Genomic DNA, 20,577 nt, shown 5'->3' with positions numbered 1-20,577 from the left:
ATGTAATACAGTATGGCGCTCGGCTTTCTTAAACAAAGCACCGAGGGAGGCTGTTCATTTTACGCAATGATCTTTACACAAAGAAAACAACGTCAACGGCGTGAACGGCCTTACGACGGACACCGGGAAACCTCTGTATGTGTAAAAGACATCGACATTCGCCATGGAAGATAGCTTTACTGTCTCTGCCACATATTTTGCTATTGGGTAAATATGTATATTTATTGATAATTCATATGTTGTGTATATGTTGTGACCTATGATCGTCAAGGTTCAAAGAGTGCTTGTATATTTTTTTGACTTTTTTGAAAGAGAGGTTGTGACTCCTTCACTGTCCCTTTGTTTCTTTGCTGTTCTACATCACTTGTTGTGATTGGTCGTTTCAATTTGTGAGACCTTTTAACCTTACATTTTTAAGATCCTTTCTCTCTCTCTCTCTCTCTCTCTCTCTAATCTCCTCTCTTTTTTGTCTATCTTCTGGTCATATTGATATGCAGAAGTTATCTGAAATTATCAAAGCACATTCCCTGATTTATTGTGTTCTTTCAATGCTTTCATGTTGCGACAATACAAAGGTGTGTATACTAACTGCAACACACGTGTATATAGGGTGCATATATGTGTACACATGTGCAATACACGCTATTTGAGCAATCTATTACTGTGACTATTAATCATTAAAAATTGCTGTCCCTTTGAATCTTGCTGTTGAATCCTGATGCATTTGTTTTCATTCAGCTTGTCTCTATTCGTATAATAGATTTTGGAATATTAAAAGGTTCTTTAAAATAATTAAATCACTGATAATTATCAATAATGTATTATTACTATTATTATTTGTATTTTTTATTATATTTATATTTTTTTTTATATTGTTATTTCATATTCTAATGTATTTTATGAGTATTTGTAATGTAATGCATGTAGAAATTTTTCATGGGTATTTATACCATGTTTTTCTATAGCATAATAGAAAATATAAATATTGTGAGTGTGAGATGCAAGTTTAGCCAAGGTATCATGTAATGAGGCTTTTTTTTTGTCGTATAGTTTAGGTTATAGTTATAGTTAATGTTTTTTTTATATATATATATATATATATATATATATATATATATATATATATATATAGTAGTCAACATTTTGAAGTGGATCAAAACCTTTAATCAAAGTTATACATTATATAATTTTTTTAAACAATTTTATAATACATTAAGTATTTGACATTACAGTTTCTTTAAAAAAATGATCAAAATCATATGAATTATGCTATTCTATAGTCAAAATTGTTTGTTTCTCTTCAGGTTTATACATCTAAAAGCACTTTAATTGTGGATAGAAAACAGATACAATGTAATGTAAACTGATATTTTAGACATTTATATTATATATATTTGTTCACTGTATAAAAGGGTCTTTATTCTTGAAAATATTTAACTGCCTTAAAGGGGGTCCCTCAAAAGCAGGCCATATCATAATTGGGGGTCTGGGGCATCAAAAAGTTTGAAAACCTCTGATTTAGGTCACAGAAGATAACAACTGGCTCCCCTATAATTTCAAAATAATCTTGTGTATAAACCAGTAAGTGAGAAGTGGTTAAATGAGGGCGTATAGTGCACTGTAGTAAGATATTCATGATCTACTACTCCATAGTAAAGCGGGCGTGGCTTCAATTGCAGCGCCCGTTTTCGCGTCACTTCATTCATCCCGCGGAACGCCCACTCGCGCGCCCACCCATGCTGACGCGGCTGCGCGTGTTTACGTGAGGCGAGTCGACTGCTCCCGTTTCCTGGCGGAGAAGATGGCGGCTCCTGGACCAGGGGAGTATTTCAGCGTCGGGAGCCATGTCTCCTGCCTCACATGCCTGGGGCAGCGCTTGCAAGGAGAGGTCGTCGCTTTTGACTACCCGTCCAAGATGCTGACTTTGAGTATCCTTTTATCGTCTCAGCTTGTCATTGAATCGTCGGGATCCACAACTGCAAGAGGCCTGGTCTGCGGGTATGCCAAAGATATTTTCACCACGGTGAAGTCAGTCCACTCGGCGTTCGCTTCCGTGTTTCGCGCATGCCGAGTCAGGTGGTGCGCATTTGAATCTCCGATTGGTTATTAGATTCTTCTCTCTCGTGCGCTTTAGTTCGTTGCATGTGAGTGTAATAATACATCCTCTTTATGTCAATCAAACACAAATTTGGACTCGCACAACATGAAATTTAGCTCTAATGTGTTATGCTGTACTATGAGCAATGTGGTGTTTCAAACGACGAATAATAGGCCTAACGTTAATTGTACTGGGTCCTGTTCATGGAACAGCTTCAGAGATTTTAAAAGTGCGCTGTAATGTAGCAAATGCTGTATTGAAGTTTTAATTGTCTAGTTATGCTGTATATATTGTCTATTTAGTGGTTCGTTATGCTTATTTCTGTGGAGCATGAAACGCTCGCAAAGCCGTGGTAATGTCTGATTGACATCAGTGAGTCGAGTCTTTTGAATCGGTTCGCTGGCGCTTTCTGTATATCATTTATCATATATAATTACGCCAGCTAATAGCTGCAAGTCAATGTGCTTTGTTATGAGTAATCAAACTGAAGAAATTGTGACAAAACCGCCCAAAATGATAATGGTTAACCATTTTCGTTATTGTCCTTATGTCATTTTAATGTATGGTAATTTGTCATGTTTACACAATCTTAATTCTTTCACCACCGTAAATATAAAATGGCGTATGTATTATAAATAAATGGAGAATCTCCCTTATTTTACTTAATTTGTTTGCAACCCTCAGATTTTTGTGAGAGCGAACAGCGAGTCGGTGCATATATAGGTGAACTAGAAGATTTGATTCGCGCATTCTTTTCACTCAGTCGAACGGGTTCATAAATCGGTCTCAATGATTTATTAGTGAATTAGCCTCATTATACAGTAATCTCAAGCTACTGGAAAGGTCATAAAAAAGTCTGGTAAATTCAACTTCGAAAACGTTGATGCTTGTGACTTAAAATGAAGGGGTTTAGCATGTGTATTTGTAGTATCGTTTGAACTGCAGTCCCGGCCTAAGTCATAATGGAAGTGAATGAGGGGTGGCCAGGCTGTCAACTACAGCATTGATGCTCTCCCATACACAGATCTGCGCATGCGTGCTTAGGGGGCGTCAGCTAGCCTGAACGCTAACATCCGAGTTTCTCTGCCTGACACATAATGCGCATCCTAACACACAATCACTGTGGTGTGTGCGTCTAAATTAAGCATTTCACTGCATTTATACACAAAGTATACCATTTTCGCATTCACCATGCCCTATGGTATGGCTAACCTCCTGATGTGCTGCCATTCGTTACTATGTGTTAAATACTTCTGTTTGAGGAGCCTTTAACTATACTAAATAGGGAGGTTTCTGAAACTTAATATAACTGATTTTGTCAGACCTCTTCAGATGGTTAGCTCAGCCAGCTATTGCATTAGTTTTCCAATGACAGATTGTGGATAACCATCACCAAAAGAAGCTCAGTTTGGTCCTTGGTCTGAAAATGCATAGAAAGCCAAATTGCATGAAAGGTTATTTAAATGAAGCACAAAAATGTGGATATTTAAAGTCACCATGAAATCAAAATAGAGGGTAGGCTGAAGTGACTGCGGTTACACCCACATAGTTTTGACAAGAAATCTGAGGTATATTTTTACTGACTGCCGAAAGCTACAGAACACAGTGAGACTAATATATATATAATATAAGTGAACATGCGGATTTTGACCTAACTATGTTGTATTTATATAAAGCGTTCATAGGCAAATTTGCTCTATTGTATTTCCCCGGTGTCCAAAATCAGGCACATATAAATGTCAGTGTTACAAATCCTTTTAGTCTAGAGAGAATAAGGCGTGCAACATTAAAATACTGAACGTGTACTGGAAAACATCTCACACACAAACCAATCTAGTTTAAGTAAAGTGATAATTTATTACAATGAGAAACGAGATGAAAAGGACACCTCAAAATAATTGTTTACATAAATGTACAACTTATACAAACCAAAAAAAAAGGTTCACAAAAGAAAGAGGTAAAGAGAAAAGAACTAGACAGTGCCAATCAAAGAAAGAAGTAAAACCAAAACCAATCTTACTAGATAAACAAAACCATGTATAGTCTGACTAAATTAACATTCATCAATGACAAAAACAAAAGATCTTCAGCGTCAAAGACGCCCTAAATAAACTACCCTTGCTAACAAAAACGAAAAATACAAAGAGTGGCACGTGTCGCTAAACTAGTGTTCTATACACAATTGATAACTCGGTGTAGCACATGTATATCACGTGATATCTCAGCTGTTCTTTTCTCTTGCCCGTTTAATAACAGGTCAAACAACCAGAACAGAAAAATGGTGAAATACAGCCAAATGAGCCTCTATTACCAAGTTCTCAAAGAACACGTTTCTCATAACACTAAAATGGTACAGGGCAAACATGCATCACAAATCAGATAGCCACATCGTCCTGCTAAGAGTGAAAGTAAAGAGAGAAAGGGAAGGAAAAAAACAACTCCAAACAAATAATACCATAAGACGTAACAGTCAGGAAACACGATTCCTGGCTGCATGTCAATATCCATGGATCACTGGATCTTTGTAAGTTGTAAGGAACACTTATATCGAGTCCAACCTTTAGTTTAAACTGATAATCGTTTGTTTTACTCACGTTTTCACCGTTTCCCCACAAATGCTACGAATCCAGTCATGCAGCAGCTCTTTTGCCACTCGTAAAGCTTGATAGCTAATGTAATGGAGAATTTGCTGACATCACCAGCTTGCTGCTTTGGTTTTCTTCCTGTTTTAAGTATTATTTTTTCGAATAAGGAAAAATATAGGACGAGACTTGATTGTATCGTTGAATGGTTGTGGTTTGCTATTGCTGTGATGTCATTTGAGTGACAGGTTGTCTTGTCCTTGCGCGCTCCAAGTTGAATGCGGCTCATATCTGATTGCACTCTGTCATGCTAGTAAGCAGCCTCCGCCATGACACTCATCTCCTGAATGACAGACATTCATGTCATTTAATCCTGTTTGTTAACATGAGATTCTAAACGTGAAACTGGAGTGGAGAAATATACAAAGTAGGGCTTACAGCATTGATCCCATAATAATACCCATCTAGGAGGCTTCTATCTCATACATTGCTTTAATAAATACACATTTGCCAAACAACTACCTTGACTCTTGACCGTATCAGAATGTGCCCCGTCCAGTGGTAAACCCAACCTCAGCGATGTGGTGCTTGTTAACTTGGCCTACGTGTCCGACGTGGACATCATCAGTGACCGTGCTGAAACTCCTCCCCCTTTAGCAACTCTCAATTTTAGCAAGGTGAGCCCAAATGACATCCCATTTTCTTCTGCTCTCTAGTAATCTATGATTAAGAAAGGTGTTATAGTTAATGTCGCCTTATTTCTCCATTGCTGTTTTCAGCTTGTGAATAGAGCACGGGCGGAAAAGGAAGATAAGTTGTCTCAAGCTTATGCAATTAGTGCTGGTGTTTCTGTAGAGGGTCAACTGCTGTTCCAGACCATTCATAAAACGTAAGTGAGACTCGAATTGATACGTTCACTTTCAATTGGCTAACCTTTGGGCTTTTCCGCAATTCGTCTTTTCCCAAGTAATTAATTAATGTGATTTAATTACCTGAAAAAATAAAGAAAAGGATTACTCTTAATTTGAACGATCCTCAGAATTGTGTATAAATTAAGAGATATGATTATATCAAGCAACTTTATCTTGAACAGAATGAATCGCTCACTTTCTTCCTCCTCGTCTTCATCCGCAGCATCAAAGACTGCAAATGGCAGGAGAAAAACATCCTAGTGATGGATGATGTGGTCATCAGTCCGCCATACCAAGTGGACAACTGTAAAGGCAAAGAGGGCAGCGCTTTAAGCCACGTGCGGAAAATAGTAAGTCGTCTCAACTCTGCACTGTATTGTACACTAGTATTAAAATGTTTAGGGTCAGTAAGAGGCTTTTTTTGTCATATAGTTTAGGTTATAGTTAATGTCATTTTTTTATATATATAAAAAGAAAATTGTTTTTATGAAATTAAATTAATAAATGTGTTTAGCAAGGACACGTTAAATTGATTTCTTGTCAAAGAATCCTGAAAAAGATGTATTTTGGTTTCCATATAGATTAAGCAGCACAGATGTTTTCAACAGTGATAATAATCAGAAATGTTTCTTGAGCATCAAATCATCATTAGAATGATTTCTGAAGGATCCTGTGACACTGAAGACTGGAAAATTCAGTTTTAAAATCACAGGAATAAATTACATTTTAAAATATATTCAAATCCATATATTTTAATGTATTTGTTGGGGACAGATGAGCACTTCAATAGGTTTTTGCTCATTTTCTTTTAGAAATAAGTCGACACAGGACAGAAAACTGCATTGATCAGGTTGTTTTAATGAGTCTTTAAAGGGATGGTTCACCCAAAAATAAATGCTATCATTTATTTACTCTCCCTCATGTCATTCCAAACCTGTAAGACTTTCATTCATCTTCAGAACACAAATGAAGATCTTTTTGATGAAATCTGAGAGCTTTCTGTCCCTCAATTGACCGCTACGCAAATTACACTTTGACGCTTCAAAAAGTTCATAAAGAGATCGTAAAACTAATCCATATGAATTGAGTGGTTTAGTCCAAAATGTTCTAATAAGACTCGCTTTATGAACAGATTGAATTTAGGCTTATATTCGCATATAAACATTTATCAACTCGCACATCAGTTGTGGCGGTAAATGGTAAACGCTCAAGCATGTTCGCTCGACGTGCAAGAACCAATGAGGTTCATTCGTATGTTACGCAACACGTTTGAGCTTCAGCAAGAACCAATGAGGTTCATTCGTATGTTACGCAACACGTTTGAGCTTCAGCAAGAACCAATGAGGTTCATTCTCGTGTTACGCAACACGTTTGAGATTTCACAAGAACCAATGAGGTTCATTCGTATGTTACGCAACACGTTTGAGCTTCAGCAAGAACCAATGAGGTTCATTCGTATGTTACGCAACACGTTTGAGCTTCAGCAAGAACCAATGAGGTTCATTCGTATGTTACGCAACACGTTTGAGCTTCAGCAAGAACCAATGAGGTTCATTCTCGTGTTACGCAACACGTTTGAGATTTCACAAGAACCAATGAGGTTCATTCTCGTGTTACGCAACATGTTTGAGCTTCAGCAAGAACCAATGAGGTTCATTCTCGTGTTACGCAACACATTTTAGCTTCAGCAAGAACCAATGAGGTTCATTCTCGTGTTACGCAACACGTTTGAGCTTCAGCAAGAACCAATGAGGTTCATTCTCGTGTTACGCAACACATTTTAGCTTCAGCAAGAACCAATGAGGTTCATTCTCATGTTACGCAACACATTTTAGCTTCAGCAAGAACAAATGAGGTTCATTCTCGAGTTACGCAGCACGTTTAAGCTTCTGCAAGAACCAATGAGGTTCATTCTCGTGTTACGCAACACGTTTGAGCTTCAGCAAGAACCAATGAGGTTCATTCTCGTGTGTTACGCAACACGTTTGAGATTTCACAAGAACCAATGAGGTTTGTTCTCGTGTTACGCAACACGTTTGAGCTTCAGCAAGAACCAATGAGGTTCATTCTCGTGTTACGCAACACTTTTGAGCTTCCACAAGAACCAATGAGGTTCATTCTCGTGTTACGCAGCACGTTTGAGCTTCCACAAGAACCAATGAGGTTTGTTCTCGCACGTCAAGCAGGTTCAGTAGTTTCTGTTTATATTTTTTAATCAGTGTTTAAATGTGAATAATAGCTAAATACCTCAATTAAATCTGTTCATCATAAAAAACGATTGTCTCTTCAGAAAATGTGTACTAAACCACAGTGGGATGGGCATGTTTCAAAAATATTGTATTTGAATATTCTGGCTCATAAAAATCGAATATTCGTTTATTTAAATAACGTTAAACGAGAAAGACGTTTTTTTGTTTTGTTTTTTGTTTGTTTTTTTGAATAACAAAAGCATTTAAGCTCAAGCAGCGCGAACGGAAAAAACGCCAATAAAGCAGACTGCGCAGTTATCGTACAGAACGTACGTATGCACTCGAGTCAGCATATGGTTATCGTGTTTATATTGTTTCACGTTGAGAAAAACAATAATACCAACAGTAGAAGTTTTTAACAGCACTTTGCGTTTTCTGTTCTTAAACCTGTCTCCCTCAACGAAATTTAGCATAGGAAGCATATGTCTCAAAATAATTTTGCTATCAGATAAGTTAAAGTTATCATCTCGGATCACGATTCACTCGGGATATAGCTGCGCTTACCTGCAGTCGTGAATGCAGTGATGGACTGCTGTCTTCCCTCATTCGACTGCTGTTTGGATTTATTGAAATTTCTCATTGTGGTGGTGTCGTGATATTATAATAAATCAGTTTAATTAATTAATTTGATCAAAAGTAATTCCATTTTGTAATTTAGTAAGATAATTTTCATCTAAGTAATTCCAAACTTCCCGAGTCAGACAACGATATTATGTGATCAAATACAATCAACTTGTTAACACGCTCCACAGCGCCACCCAGTGCATTTAATTATAACTGCGAGTTAGTGATTGGGATTTATCATGGATTCACTGCATTAACGTAGCCTGACTACGTCAGACTTCGTACTTCCGCTCAATTTCATTTCGCTTCTGTACTCAGTCTGAGATAGCGTAATAGCTTTCCGTTTTCCTCCGGCCTGAAAACAGCCAGCCAATCAACGAACAGAGGGCGGGCTGAGAGCCGTGACGTAGACGCTGATTGTACCGTGGATGCGTAGATTTACTTCACATAATCTGCAAAAGTCGTTCACAGCCATGTTCACTCCGGTATTTCGCTCGATGGTTTTGTTTTCGCATCATACATGTGTTTACAGTGGAAGTTAGATGCGGCTGAGCATGCGCATAACACACGCCATAACCAAACGTTATGTGATTGGCTTAAGGGTAACCAATGATTTTAAACTTCAGACAAGCGCCCCCCTGCAAAAAAGAAAACGCTTTTCAATTATGCCATGCCAGACTCTGTCTACGAAGCAAAGCGAAGTAGCAGAGTTTGGTATTACCAGGCTAGCATTAACGGCCAGCAAAGCAACGTAGTAAAATTCGAATTTTATTTTATTTTTCGAATAATAATTACAGATCGAATATTCGTGCACACCCCTAAATTTATATGGATTAGTTTTACGATCTCTTTGGAGGAACAGAAAGCTCTCAGAATTCATTAAAGAAAAAGAAAAAAAGCTTTATTTGTGTTCCGAAGATGAACGAAAGACTTACGGGTTTTGGAGCAGCATGAGGGTAGGTAGTTAATGACAGAATTTCCTTCTTTTTTTCTTTTTTTTTGTGAACTATCCCTTTAAGGTTGAACAAGTCAGCTTTTAGATTTCATAGAATCATTTTCCTCAGGAATTTACAGACATAAGGTACAAGCATTAACTCATATTAAATGTAAAATCAATAAATAAAAATTATTGTGAGGTGTTTTACTGTTCTAACCTTTTGTACTCTGTCCACAGGTTGAGAAACATTTTCGGGATGTGGAGAGCCAAAAATCAGTGCCGCATTCACAACAAGCTCAACAAACACAGAAGGACTCTGCTTTATCATCATGAGCCCAGGCTCAGAGAGAGGAAACAATATGCTGACAAAGGAAGTGTTGTTTGTTTTAAATTAATAATTTCTGATTTTTTTTTTTTTTTTTTTTTAAACCAATCGCCAGACAAAGGTTGAGATAGCTGATACTCAGCGTTTTGAGCAGGGCATGTCATGTCCTACACATCTGAAGAGAAAAAATGCTTCCACTGACAAAAGAGAGGGCAAAAATAGAGTGCTGTCTTAAAATATCATTTCATATAGAAAACATCCTTTCCAACATCATTAACTCACTAAATCTACCATGCTGGATCTCCATTTTTTTTTCCTCCTGTCATTAAATAACCTATGTGTTTTTTTCATCTCATTTGGTTAGCCACCAAAACTACATTTTCACATTTTCTGTTCAAGTCCATGATCTTACTTTGTGCCACATTTTTTAGTGGTAGAAAGGGTGTGAGGGTGGAACAAAAACAATTTTCCCAAGTTAGACTGGATAACTATTGTATGATTTCTTTAGCAGCAAATACAGGGTTTATTTTGTAGGTTTAGGATTATTGAGGGCTGAAGGCACAGTATGGGAAATTGAATTGCACTTAGCATCTACCCAACATCTTATTTTTATATAAAACTCCCTTTTTTTTACTTTTGCCACTTTTTAAGTGATAGACGAAGGAGTAACACTCTTGAGTGCTGTAAGCATCCTTTCAGTTTACTTGTAGAACGTGGTCTTGTTGTCTCTCTTCAGCTCCAGGTGCAGTTGACCAAGAGAGAAATGGAGAGCCAAGACTACTTGGCGGTATATTATTGTCATTTTCTTCCATATTGGTCCTGTACTTGCCATTTTGAATACCTCTTCCATAGTGGGACCATTTTCTATGATGCAATGTTTGTTTGTATTATTATTATTTCCAAACACATCCAAACTGGAAGGGTACATGCAGTGACCAATGAGAGACTCACACCTCTCTTTGACTTCTTGCATTCCTTCGTTATTCCAGCGACGGTCAATTTTCTTCAGATATGTGTCAGCGTAAGACGGCTCATATCTTGCTCATCTCTCGCGACAGAACTGATTTCTTTCTGAACGGGAATATTTGTAATCACCTGTTTGGGAAAAAGAAATGTTAAAGTGATATCTTGCCATGTTAAGAGACTGGGACGGGGGGTATGAAATCCCAAAATCCTCCCCATCCCAGCCTCGTGAACCTCGTAGCCTGATTGAGGCTCAAGCAGTGGCGCCAAGCTGTGACGTGTATCCGGGTTGCATACCAGTTTATATCGCTGTGTGTTGACAAGGATGCTGTTCGCCTATAGGTTTCTTTCGCAGTATTTTATTTTTTATTTTAAATAGTTATGAAGAAATAAAAAAAGAGAAAAATCTCACTTGTCTTGTTTTTATCCCTTTTTTATTTTATTTAGAATTGGTTCATGTTCATTTGTTTAACTTGTTAAATGATATGCTGTTGGCCTATAATAATGGTCTGAGTCAACTGGTTGTCTTCCACTGCATCTTCAATAGTAACCCCATATTCTGTGGTCACATAATGGGGACAGTAAAAGTTGGTGACTCATTTTCAGTGAATCAAAGGGGATCCCTTGCCATTGTTTAGTGAGTTTGAATGGATATTTACAGCCAAAATATGCCTTTGACTGGAATGAATCATTGATGTTGAGGGTTTTTCCATTATTCATGTACAAACATATACATTATTTAATCCCACATGATCTCGTATTTCTGCCCCTGACCCCCATCGCACATGGTGTTGGGTGAGTTTGGCATGTTCACCCAAATGTAACTGAGGGGGTTTTGTACTTGAAACAAAAAGAAATGCCAGACATAATAGTAAGGACTTTTAGTCTCTGTCAAGATTCATTGACGTATTTTTTTTGTTGTCATCATGTCACCAAAATGAATGGTGACTGAAGGAGGCTTTCATTCATGCATAACTTTGTGTACCACGGAAAAAAGAAATGTATAGTAGGATATGGGTATCAAATTGTGAGACAATAATGACTTTATTTCGGGTATACTGTCTCTTTAAGACGGCATATAAGGCGGATCCGTTCAAAATGGGTTAAAACGGTGAAACCTTTGCGTAATCCGCTTGCGTCTTAAAAAAATCAATTTGAGACTAAATTCAGGGGATATACAGCAGTAATTCTGTGTTATATAATAAATCTCTCGGCTGGCATTGACATATTTCTAAATTTAAACATCAGGAATTTGGCTGAGAATATTGTGCGTAATTAAATCACATTGGACACTATAAGAACTTTATATAAAGTTATTTTAAATAAATAAAAAATGCAACATTGGCTACGTTACACAAGGATATCCGTGGTTTAAAACGTATTGGATTATGACCAAATGTGACAGCTGCCCCTACCCTTCAGAGTGTAGGCTACAAACTGTTCTTTTGAGTCCAATCTTTTCGACTCATCTTAAATCGTTTGAAATAGATTGATTGTTACAAATATCGCTCTGGAAATGTTTACACGATTTATCTAAGCACATTTGTGTAAATGAATAGGCCTATAGGCTACACATGTAACTTAGCCTAGTCATATTTAAATACATACAATTTTAATACATTAAAATAATTTATTAAAACAAACAAAAGTTTACGCACACTGATGTTAATGAATTTTAGCACAGTTTAATGCATTTCTAAATTAGCCTACTGTTTTTTGTTTGTTTGTTTTTTTAGCTGAATCATGGCTGCAGCCAACTGAAAAAAAAAAAAAAAAAATCATCGCAAATCCATTTGCAGTGAACAGCAATGTGTGCATACATAGGCCTACATAAAACAATTAGCAGGTCATTAAAACGTAAAGAATCCCTGATTGTTTTAACCGGTTCTTTGAATCAACCCGTTTGCTTGGTGTGGAGCCGGAGTAATTGAGAAAGAACGCAGACAAGAAGCACGTTTTTTTCGTATATTTAGTGGAGGAAAGGGTATAAAAATAGCTGTTTTTACGCATTATTTGTTGCCTATGCTGCAGCTACTACTAGTAGTTGGCCTACGTATGTAATTTATTACTGTTTACAGTGTGTGTGTGTGTGTGTGTGTGACCGTGTGGGGAGGGGGGGCTTAGAAATTGAGTCGCATATGGTTTTAAGGCGATTAAGTGCTTCTGACAGACATTCCAGCTGCACTGCAGACTGCGAATATTCTGCTGATCTGTAAAAGTCTGTCCTAAACAAATGGAAACTGCGTTTATCACAGAGATCTCGCTCCTCTTCCGTAGAAAGCTGAGGATCCGTTAATCGACGTCCTGGTCAAACATTTCACGTTTTGTAGAGCTCCAGGTAGATCTCTGGAATCTGTCATCACATCATGTTGCCTTCTGTCGCGATGCTTTTACTCTTTCTTTCTCCGTCGAGGAGCTCAAGACTGTGTAGTCACCTCTGCCAGTGCTATGAACACTCAGACCTGGTGGATTGCCATGCCAGGGGTTTTGAGGATATTCCACATGGACTTCCCCACGGCACCTGGCTCCTAGACCTTGGAGGAAACAAGCTTACGGAGATCCGGAGTCGAGCTTTCGCTGGCCTTTGGTCTTTACGTATTCTAGTGCTCTCGGACAGCAGCATCCAGGTTCTTCATACGCAGGTAGGACCATTTATATACATAGCCTACTCAAAAAGAAAAGTTTTTTATTGCCATTGATATTCCATGAAGAACATTACCATTCAGGGAACCTTTCCATACATTACACCAAAGGTTCTTTACACTCTTAAAAATAAAGGTTCCTAAAGGGGGACCTAACCATTTTTTCGTTGTGTGAAGAACATTTTAAAAAATCTTGTGGAAGTGAAAAGTTCCATGGATATTAAAGGTTCTTCAAAATGAACCATTATTTAGTGGAAAAACGGTTCTACAAATTATTAAATTGTGTTCTTTACAATAAGAAAAAAATTACCTGGTTTCACAGACAGTCGGGCACATGGGGACAGCGGGGCACAACGTAACGCGGGGCTAGCTGTACTGTAACACACTACTAAAATGATGGCCAGTCATTAATATGTTTGTTCATTAATATATTCATACAGTTTTTTATATATGTGTAATAATGATGGCCAGTCATTAATATGTTTACATTCATTAATATATTCATACAGTTCTTTGTATGAATATATTAATGAATGTAAACATATTAATGACTGGCCATCATTTTAGTACAACACTTGTTTTAAATACTTCTTCCACATATGCTAGCATGACGAAACTTAGTGTATTTAGCCTACTAGTTGCCATTTCAACTCTATATAGAGAAAAAATTGCACCAAAATTCTTAAACTGAAATAAAATAAAATAAAAACTGAGAGTCAATGTTCAGAAATGACTAATTATGAATATGTTTTGAACTATGTTGTATAGCTGTTTTCCTGTGTTCGTAGTCAAACTCAAAAATTTGTTTATTTTCAATTATTAAAAAATGGCATTTTTTTATATGAAAAAGTTAACTGAGAAAATATTTTAGTTTGTATTTTTGTTTGAGTGGATCAGATTGCATTTTAATCTGTCATATGGTTATGTTACAATGTGCCTCTTACATGTTACAATGTACGGGGCATGTTGTCACATTTCACTTAATTCCATTCTTTTGGGGTAGCCTATATCAAGAAAAAAGTGTATAGGTTACTGTATTAATAAAACAAAACCACATCATTGTACTAGACGTGTGTAATTAATGTGGGAAAAAAGAAATACTCTGAACCCTAAGTAGATTTAAACGAACTTAGAAAGTAAAAAAGCGTTACTTTGTGCCCCACTCTCCCTTAATCGGCCCGAGCTCGGCTGCCCCGTGGCGCCTGCGGCTCAGACTCGGCATCAGCGTGTGTTAACGCCCCGATTCCGGCTTGATTGCGGCAGTGTCAGTAATGCCTGGCTCATGTGAATTAAATATAAATTGATTCTTATTAAAGTTACTAATGTTATTCAGAGAAAAGCAGTGAATTATTCTCTCATTTTATTTTGTTGTTTGATTAACATTAAATGACAGAGAGAGCAGAAGGTTTATTAGGCTGCTGTCACTTTAAGACCAAATGCGTCAGGCCTAATATACTAACAAGCATTCGATTACTTTCCCAGCTGTTATGTCACTGAAGACAACTGAATGTGTTTGTTAAAGGACCCAAGACGGACATTTTGACATTTTTGCATGTATTTGTCCGTTTAAGCGCATGCGCGAAGCCCAGAGTAGCCTGTACTTGTCCGTGTTTCTCCCCATTTTGGATTGCACGGCCAGAAAGCCGCCTCTTTCGCAGCTCAATACACTTTTACACGTGGCATTAGATGATTCGGCTGATTTGTATGTTATGTATGGGTGACAGAACACCGCTTTAAAGGAAGGAGTGGAAAGCGGAATCATGTTTTCATAATCATTGGAAGCCAAAATCAAAATTGAAACTAAAACACAGCCCAAAATTACTACTAAATTGCTACTTTATCTTTATCTGATTCAGAATGAGCAGAAATCTGTGAGAAATATAATGACACAATGACAAAAGAACTAATAAAAATAAGCTGTTATATGGGAGCAATAGCCTTGTGGGCAGCGCTGTGTCATAGCCTATGCCATTGCTGTGCACAAAACAACCCGCGTTCGAGTCTCAGCTCGAGGTTCAGGCTTATTTGTGCATCAATGATGTCATCAGCGACTAGTCGATTCGATTTTAATCACATAAATGTCAACTTTAAAAAAAATCTGCAGTCGTTCAACCTCTACCGTATACATTTAACCAAATGTCTGTTTCCCCACAGGCTTTTTTCTCTCTGTCCTTTCTGGAGAAGCTGGACATGAGTCGTAACAACCTCACTAAGATACCTCCTAATTTCTCTGAGAGCCTGTCTTCCCTGCGTGAATTGCGGCTGGACCACAATGCACTGGTGTTGTTGAAACCTCCAGGCCTAGAACATCTGGAGAACCTTGAGAAGCTGGACCTCAGCCACAATCGTATCCAATCTGTTGAACCTGGCGCGTTCCGTGGCCTGTCCCGCCTGCGCCACCTTTACCTCCAAGGGAACCACCTGGGTGTTCTGCGAGACGGATCCCTCACCATGCTGCCCGGACTGGAAGTTCTGCTCCTGGGGAACAACAACATCTCTCGGATCGAGGTAAATGCACTAGCACCATTACACAGTCTTTCTCTGTTGGGCTTGGAGGCGAATCATCTGGAACACCTGAACTTCAAGACATTGCTGAGCTTGCACACGGCTGCTACGCACCTGCAGTTGGCTGGGAACCCGTGGAACTGTGACTGCGACCTGCACCGTGTCTTCAGCAAGCTGCTTAGTGTGCGGCACCTCCTTGTGGACGACTATCACAACGTAACATGTCGGGAGCCCTGGCAGCTTGCCGGAGCCTCTTTGGCTTGGGTGGACAGCCAGTTGTGTGTGGCTGAGACCGTTACTGTGTTAGTCATCACTGCTACTGTGATTGTGACCGTCTTTGGTGCCTTGGTCATGGCGGAGAGAAAACGCAAGAGAAAATACTGGGAACAGAATGAGGGGGAACCGCAAGAGCAGTGAGGTGACTTATACAGGAGGACAATACAGATTGAAAATACAGATACGATGGTCTTGCTTTGGCCTTTTTTCCCAACAAAGAGCAAATACACTGATTAAAGCGAGAAACTGGACTGATACCATTTGTTCTGAGTTGATGTGGTGATTGAAATTGAGACTTTTATAATGTAAATCTTGAATAAAAGTATTGGTAACTTGAATCTGATGTAAATCTTTCTAATATGGGATGTTTTCAGATTACAATCTGTGCTAGCTAACCAATTAGTTGTGTATGTGTTATGAATTATATTACAGTATAGTAGTTTCTTTCAGACATCCTCTTTGCCTCTTACAAACTTGTCAAAAGCTACCTTCAACTCATTACATTTACATAAAACGACAAGGTTTTTTTTTCAAAAGTTTTTCCCTTAGTGGTAATCTTGATGTTTTATTCTGTTTCAATAGGATATGTTAATTATGTTTCTTAGTACAATAAAAACAAAATATATTAATACATTTAAATTGTATTTACTAGTCCCTTCTGACAAAACTCATCGTCTGCATCTATAGGCAGCGACTTGCCTCGCTGCCTTATCAGGCAATGACTTTAGAGGCAGCATTTGTGTACGAAGGTACAGGTACCTCATGAAACTGATTTTAGACAGGCTTCTGTGTCAGCGTAACGGTTAAAAGATCTATAGCTAAACAGAGGTGATCACCAAGAAAATATTTAATTACAGTAGTAATTTCTGCCATCATGTCAAAAGGACTCAAGGACACATTCTGCCAAAAGCCATCACGTGTCCTTGTATGCCCAAAACAGACTGTTAAATTAATTTCCTTCTGGTTGGCTGTAAAGCCTAACAGCTTAATTCTCTGCAATTGCTGTCAAAGGATTACACATCAATTAATGCGCATGGTACCTCATGCACCCTTATTGAACTTTCAAATCATAATTTCATGATACAGATTTAGTATCATTGCACATGGGGAAACCCTTTAGGTTATTATATCGATCTGTTTTAAAACAAGTACAAAATCAAGCACAAATAGTGCGCTTTACACTTAAGTCGAATCCGAATGTTTGTTTGTAAGTTATTTTACTTTATAAAGTTTTAAATATTTTTCTTACACAAACTCCTTTGACCTTACAGAAGGCCTTTATTAACCCCCGGAGCCTCGTGGAGTTCGTTTATGACGGATGGATGCTTTTTTGAGCTTCAAAACTGATGGTCGCAATTCACTGACATTATAAAGCTCGGAAGCATCAGAGTGTTTATTAATTTAACTCCAGTTGTATTCATCTGAAAGAAGAAAGTCATATACACCTAGGATGGCTTGAGGGTGAGTAAATCATGGGGTAATTTTCATTTTAAAGTGAACTACTCCTTTAAGGCCCGTTCACACCAAGAGCGATAATAACTATAAATGATAACTTAATTAACGTCCACACCAACGCACAATAGCATTGTTTATTATAAACACGCACTGCAGTTTTGTCACTGCCTCTGTAAATGCTTGCACTGGTTGCTTTATAGTCGGGTGGATTCTGAATGGATGTCAATGTTTTTATTGTTCATCAGCTGAAAAAAAAAAACATTTGTAAAAGTGATTCCAACAACATTGCCGTTATTGTTATAGTTGTGGTGTGGACTCTATTCATGCTATTCTTCCAGATTTAGAATGATAAAACTAGGCCTATATTGTTATCGTCCTTTGTGTAAATGGGCCGTGGTGTCATAATGGACTCCTTCTAGTACACATCAGAGTCTCCTCTTAAATGCAAGAAATATTTAGATTTTCATAGACTTTAACCAGTGATGACATAGCATAAAGGTTCATACACTGTAAAAAATTTCTAACCCTCCCAAATCAAAAATTTCAAGTGACCGATAACATCTAAATTTTTCAATTGGCCCAAGTGAAATTCTTGTTGCAATAGTCTGTTAACATTGGCTCAATGAAAAAATAATACGTCAGACTAATTGAAAAATTTAGATGTTATCAGTCACTTGAAATTTTTGACTTGGGGATGTAATTTTTTTTACAGTGTATATGTACAGGTAAAATGCATTGAGTAATGGAGAATAAAATATCGCAGTCAAAATGAAAGCAATGTCCTATATCGTTGGTGCCGATAGCCTTGTGGGCAGCTCAGTGACCTGAGTTCAAGTTCTCTCTCTCTCTCTCACTTCGCTTCTTGTCTGTCCTATCATAATAAAAAGGCAAAAATTTGTCTAATATAAATAAATAAATAAATAAATAAATAAATAAGAAAACAATATTCGATGGAAAACAGTTATTTTCATGAGTTCACACCTACAAATGATCAAATAGAGTAAAAGAGTAAAATAAGCGTATTTCGCATGCTGTCTGAGGGGATCGAGGGCTCAGAGCTCGGAATTTAGCCCAAACCCAGAGTATACTCCTCCTTATCCCCAGCTGGGAATAGGAACCAGCTGAGAGTGAGGGATGCAGGTGTTAACTAGAGGTAACTAGGTGAGTCAGCTGTGTGTGTGTATATATATATATATATATATATATATATATATGCCTCGACCCTCTCGAGCTGATTAGATAGACCATGTGCTCCTCCTGAACTTTGTTTATAAAACATAATTTGTCGCTTGAACATTTTTCATTTTTAAATTTTTATCTGAATATGGCAACATGATACCTCATTCACCAATATTACTTTGATTAAATCACTGACAGAGACCCCTCCCCCAGTAGCCAATCACTGTGGTCATAGTTAGTAAGTGTGCTGACATCATACATAGCAGAAGTGAACCCCGCCCTTTCACTTAGCTCAAAGGGGACCTATTTTGCTAAATTAATTTTTATAATGTGTTTGAACACAGATGTTTGTCTACAGTGTGTATACAAAAAGCCAACCAATACTTTTTTATAATCCCCATAAATATTTAACAATCTCTCCAAACGCCTGGTTTGAGATTTCCCCCTACTCTTACGTAAGAGTAGGGAAGCTCCGCCCATGACTGGTGACTATCAGCGCAGATCCCGCCCTGAGTGAGCCGCAGCAGTCCGCCATTACTGTTCACTCGCTGTAGCAGCTGGGGATATGCAATTATGTATTTGCCAAAAAACATTACGTTCTGTTGTTGGATGTACCAACGAACATAAGAGTCTCCTCTCCATAGACTTCCAGTATCTGAGTCACTGAGGACACCGTGGTTGAGGTTGTTAATCGAGTATGGACACAACAATTGCTTTCATAAATCACAATTCTGATATCACAATTGGGATTTCAGTGCTACAACGTAATGTTTTATTTTAGTTACACTTTATAAGAATGAGGCTGTGCTCTTCCTTGATGCAACACATTTATTTCTGAAAGAAATATAAAAAAGACCGGTTATGTTGGGAACACTCTCTGTAACTTGTAGCCTACACCAGAACTCACTCATCACGAGCGCTATTTTTATAGGCCTATTGAAACAATAAAGAAAACTGGATGTTGCAATGCATTCATAATTAATTAGCTGTACTTGTTAGGTGAGTTCAGAGAATCACTGTCATTTCCCCCGGTACAAACCCGTTAAGTAGCCTTTATTGCCTCAATTACAGCGTCCGGACTTGGAGGTAATCTTTCCGTGCGGATCAAAGAGTTTCTTTTCTGAATTATTTGTCAGTGCAGCATGAGCTATGCATATGCGTATTTCTTCAATAAATACTAATTACATTATTTGTCAAATAATTAAAATAAGTAAAATAATTATTTGTCATTATTTGTCAAATAATTACATTATTTGTAAATGTATATAATTATGTCAAATTAGTTTACTTGTCATTTGTAGTTTACACAGTGGGGTTTGAAATGCGTATGATGAGGCTTACGATTTGAAAAAGGTAATACAATGATTTAGTGTAGTTAGTGATTGTTCAGTAGCCTGATTGTATGTAGAAATTATTTTTTATTTGACTCTGGCAGGACAACCTTCAGTAATTATACTCCAATTCATTAAACAAATTAACATTCACTGGTTATATAGTTGACATGTATAAGCCTACTGTTTTAGAAAACAGAAATGAGTGCCATTAGGACAGGATGTTCCTGAAGTGTCTACAAATTAGATTTATTTGTGATGTATTTGTACAACAAATGTTATCAGGCAATGACTTGGCAGCGATGGCAGCGTTTGTGTACAAAGGTACAGGTACCTGTCGAAACTGTCAGCGTAACGGTTAAAAGATCTACAACTAAACAGAGGTGATCACCAAGCAGATATTTAATTACTACAGTTGTAATTTCTTGCTAGAAATGACATCAAAAGTGGAAAACATTGGTCAAAAACGTAAATTTACACACTAAACTGATCACCAACCACAACCTTCAGAGCCATCTTTATTTTTTAGCTTAACTGTCTCAGAATGGAAAGCACAGGAT

General features: G+C 37.6%; 2 protein-coding genes across 2 annotated transcripts; both read left to right on the top strand.

Moving 5' to 3' along the window:
- Positions 1-1,737: 1,737 nt before the first annotated feature.
- On the top strand, positions 1,738-11,040 carry lsm12a (LSM12 homolog a). Its single transcript, XM_084123318.1, has 5 exons — positions 1,738-1,928; positions 5,224-5,357; positions 5,460-5,569; positions 5,815-5,941; positions 9,579-11,040. The coding sequence occupies exons 1-5, from the start codon at positions 1,802-1,804 to the stop codon at positions 9,672-9,674; spliced, it is 594 nt and encodes a 197-aa protein (XP_083979444.1). The 5' UTR covers positions 1,738-1,801; the 3' UTR covers positions 9,675-11,040.
- Positions 11,041-12,797: 1,757 nt separating this feature from the next.
- On the top strand, positions 12,798-16,685 carry LOC311098070 (uncharacterized protein). The gene is made up of 2 exons (XM_084138137.1): positions 12,798-13,271; positions 15,426-16,685. The coding sequence occupies exons 1-2, from the start codon at positions 12,996-12,998 to the stop codon at positions 16,191-16,193; spliced, it is 1,044 nt and encodes a 347-aa protein (XP_083994263.1). The 5' UTR covers positions 12,798-12,995; the 3' UTR covers positions 16,194-16,685.
- Positions 16,686-20,577: the final 3,892 nt, after the last annotated feature.

The sequence above is a fragment of the Abramis brama genome, assembly GCF_963993115.1.
Source record: "Abramis brama genome assembly, chromosome: 1".
Lineage (NCBI taxonomy): Eukaryota > Metazoa > Chordata > Actinopteri > Cypriniformes > Leuciscidae > Abramis > Abramis brama.
Note: the sequence above shows the minus strand (reverse complement) of the source record. Positions and strands in the feature narration are given on the sequence as shown.

Excerpts from the sequence above, each read along its gene's own strand:
- LOC311098070 (XM_084138137.1), top strand. The coding sequence starts at position 12,996 with ATGTTGCCTTCTGTCGCGATGCTTTTACTCTTTCTTTCTCCGTCGAGG. Across the intron at positions 13,272-15,425 it reads TCCAGGTTCTTCATACGCAG|GCTTTTTTCTCTCTGTCCTT; the intron begins GTAGGACCATTT and ends GTTTCCCCACAG.
- lsm12a (XM_084123318.1), top strand. The coding sequence starts at position 1,802 with ATGGCGGCTCCTGGACCAGGGGAGTATTTCAGCGTCGGGAGCCATGTC. Across the intron at positions 5,358-5,459 it reads CAACTCTCAATTTTAGCAAG|CTTGTGAATAGAGCACGGGC; the intron begins GTGAGCCCAAAT and ends TGCTGTTTTCAG. Across the intron at positions 5,570-5,814 it reads TTCCAGACCATTCATAAAAC|CATCAAAGACTGCAAATGGC; the intron begins GTAAGTGAGACT and ends CTTCATCCGCAG.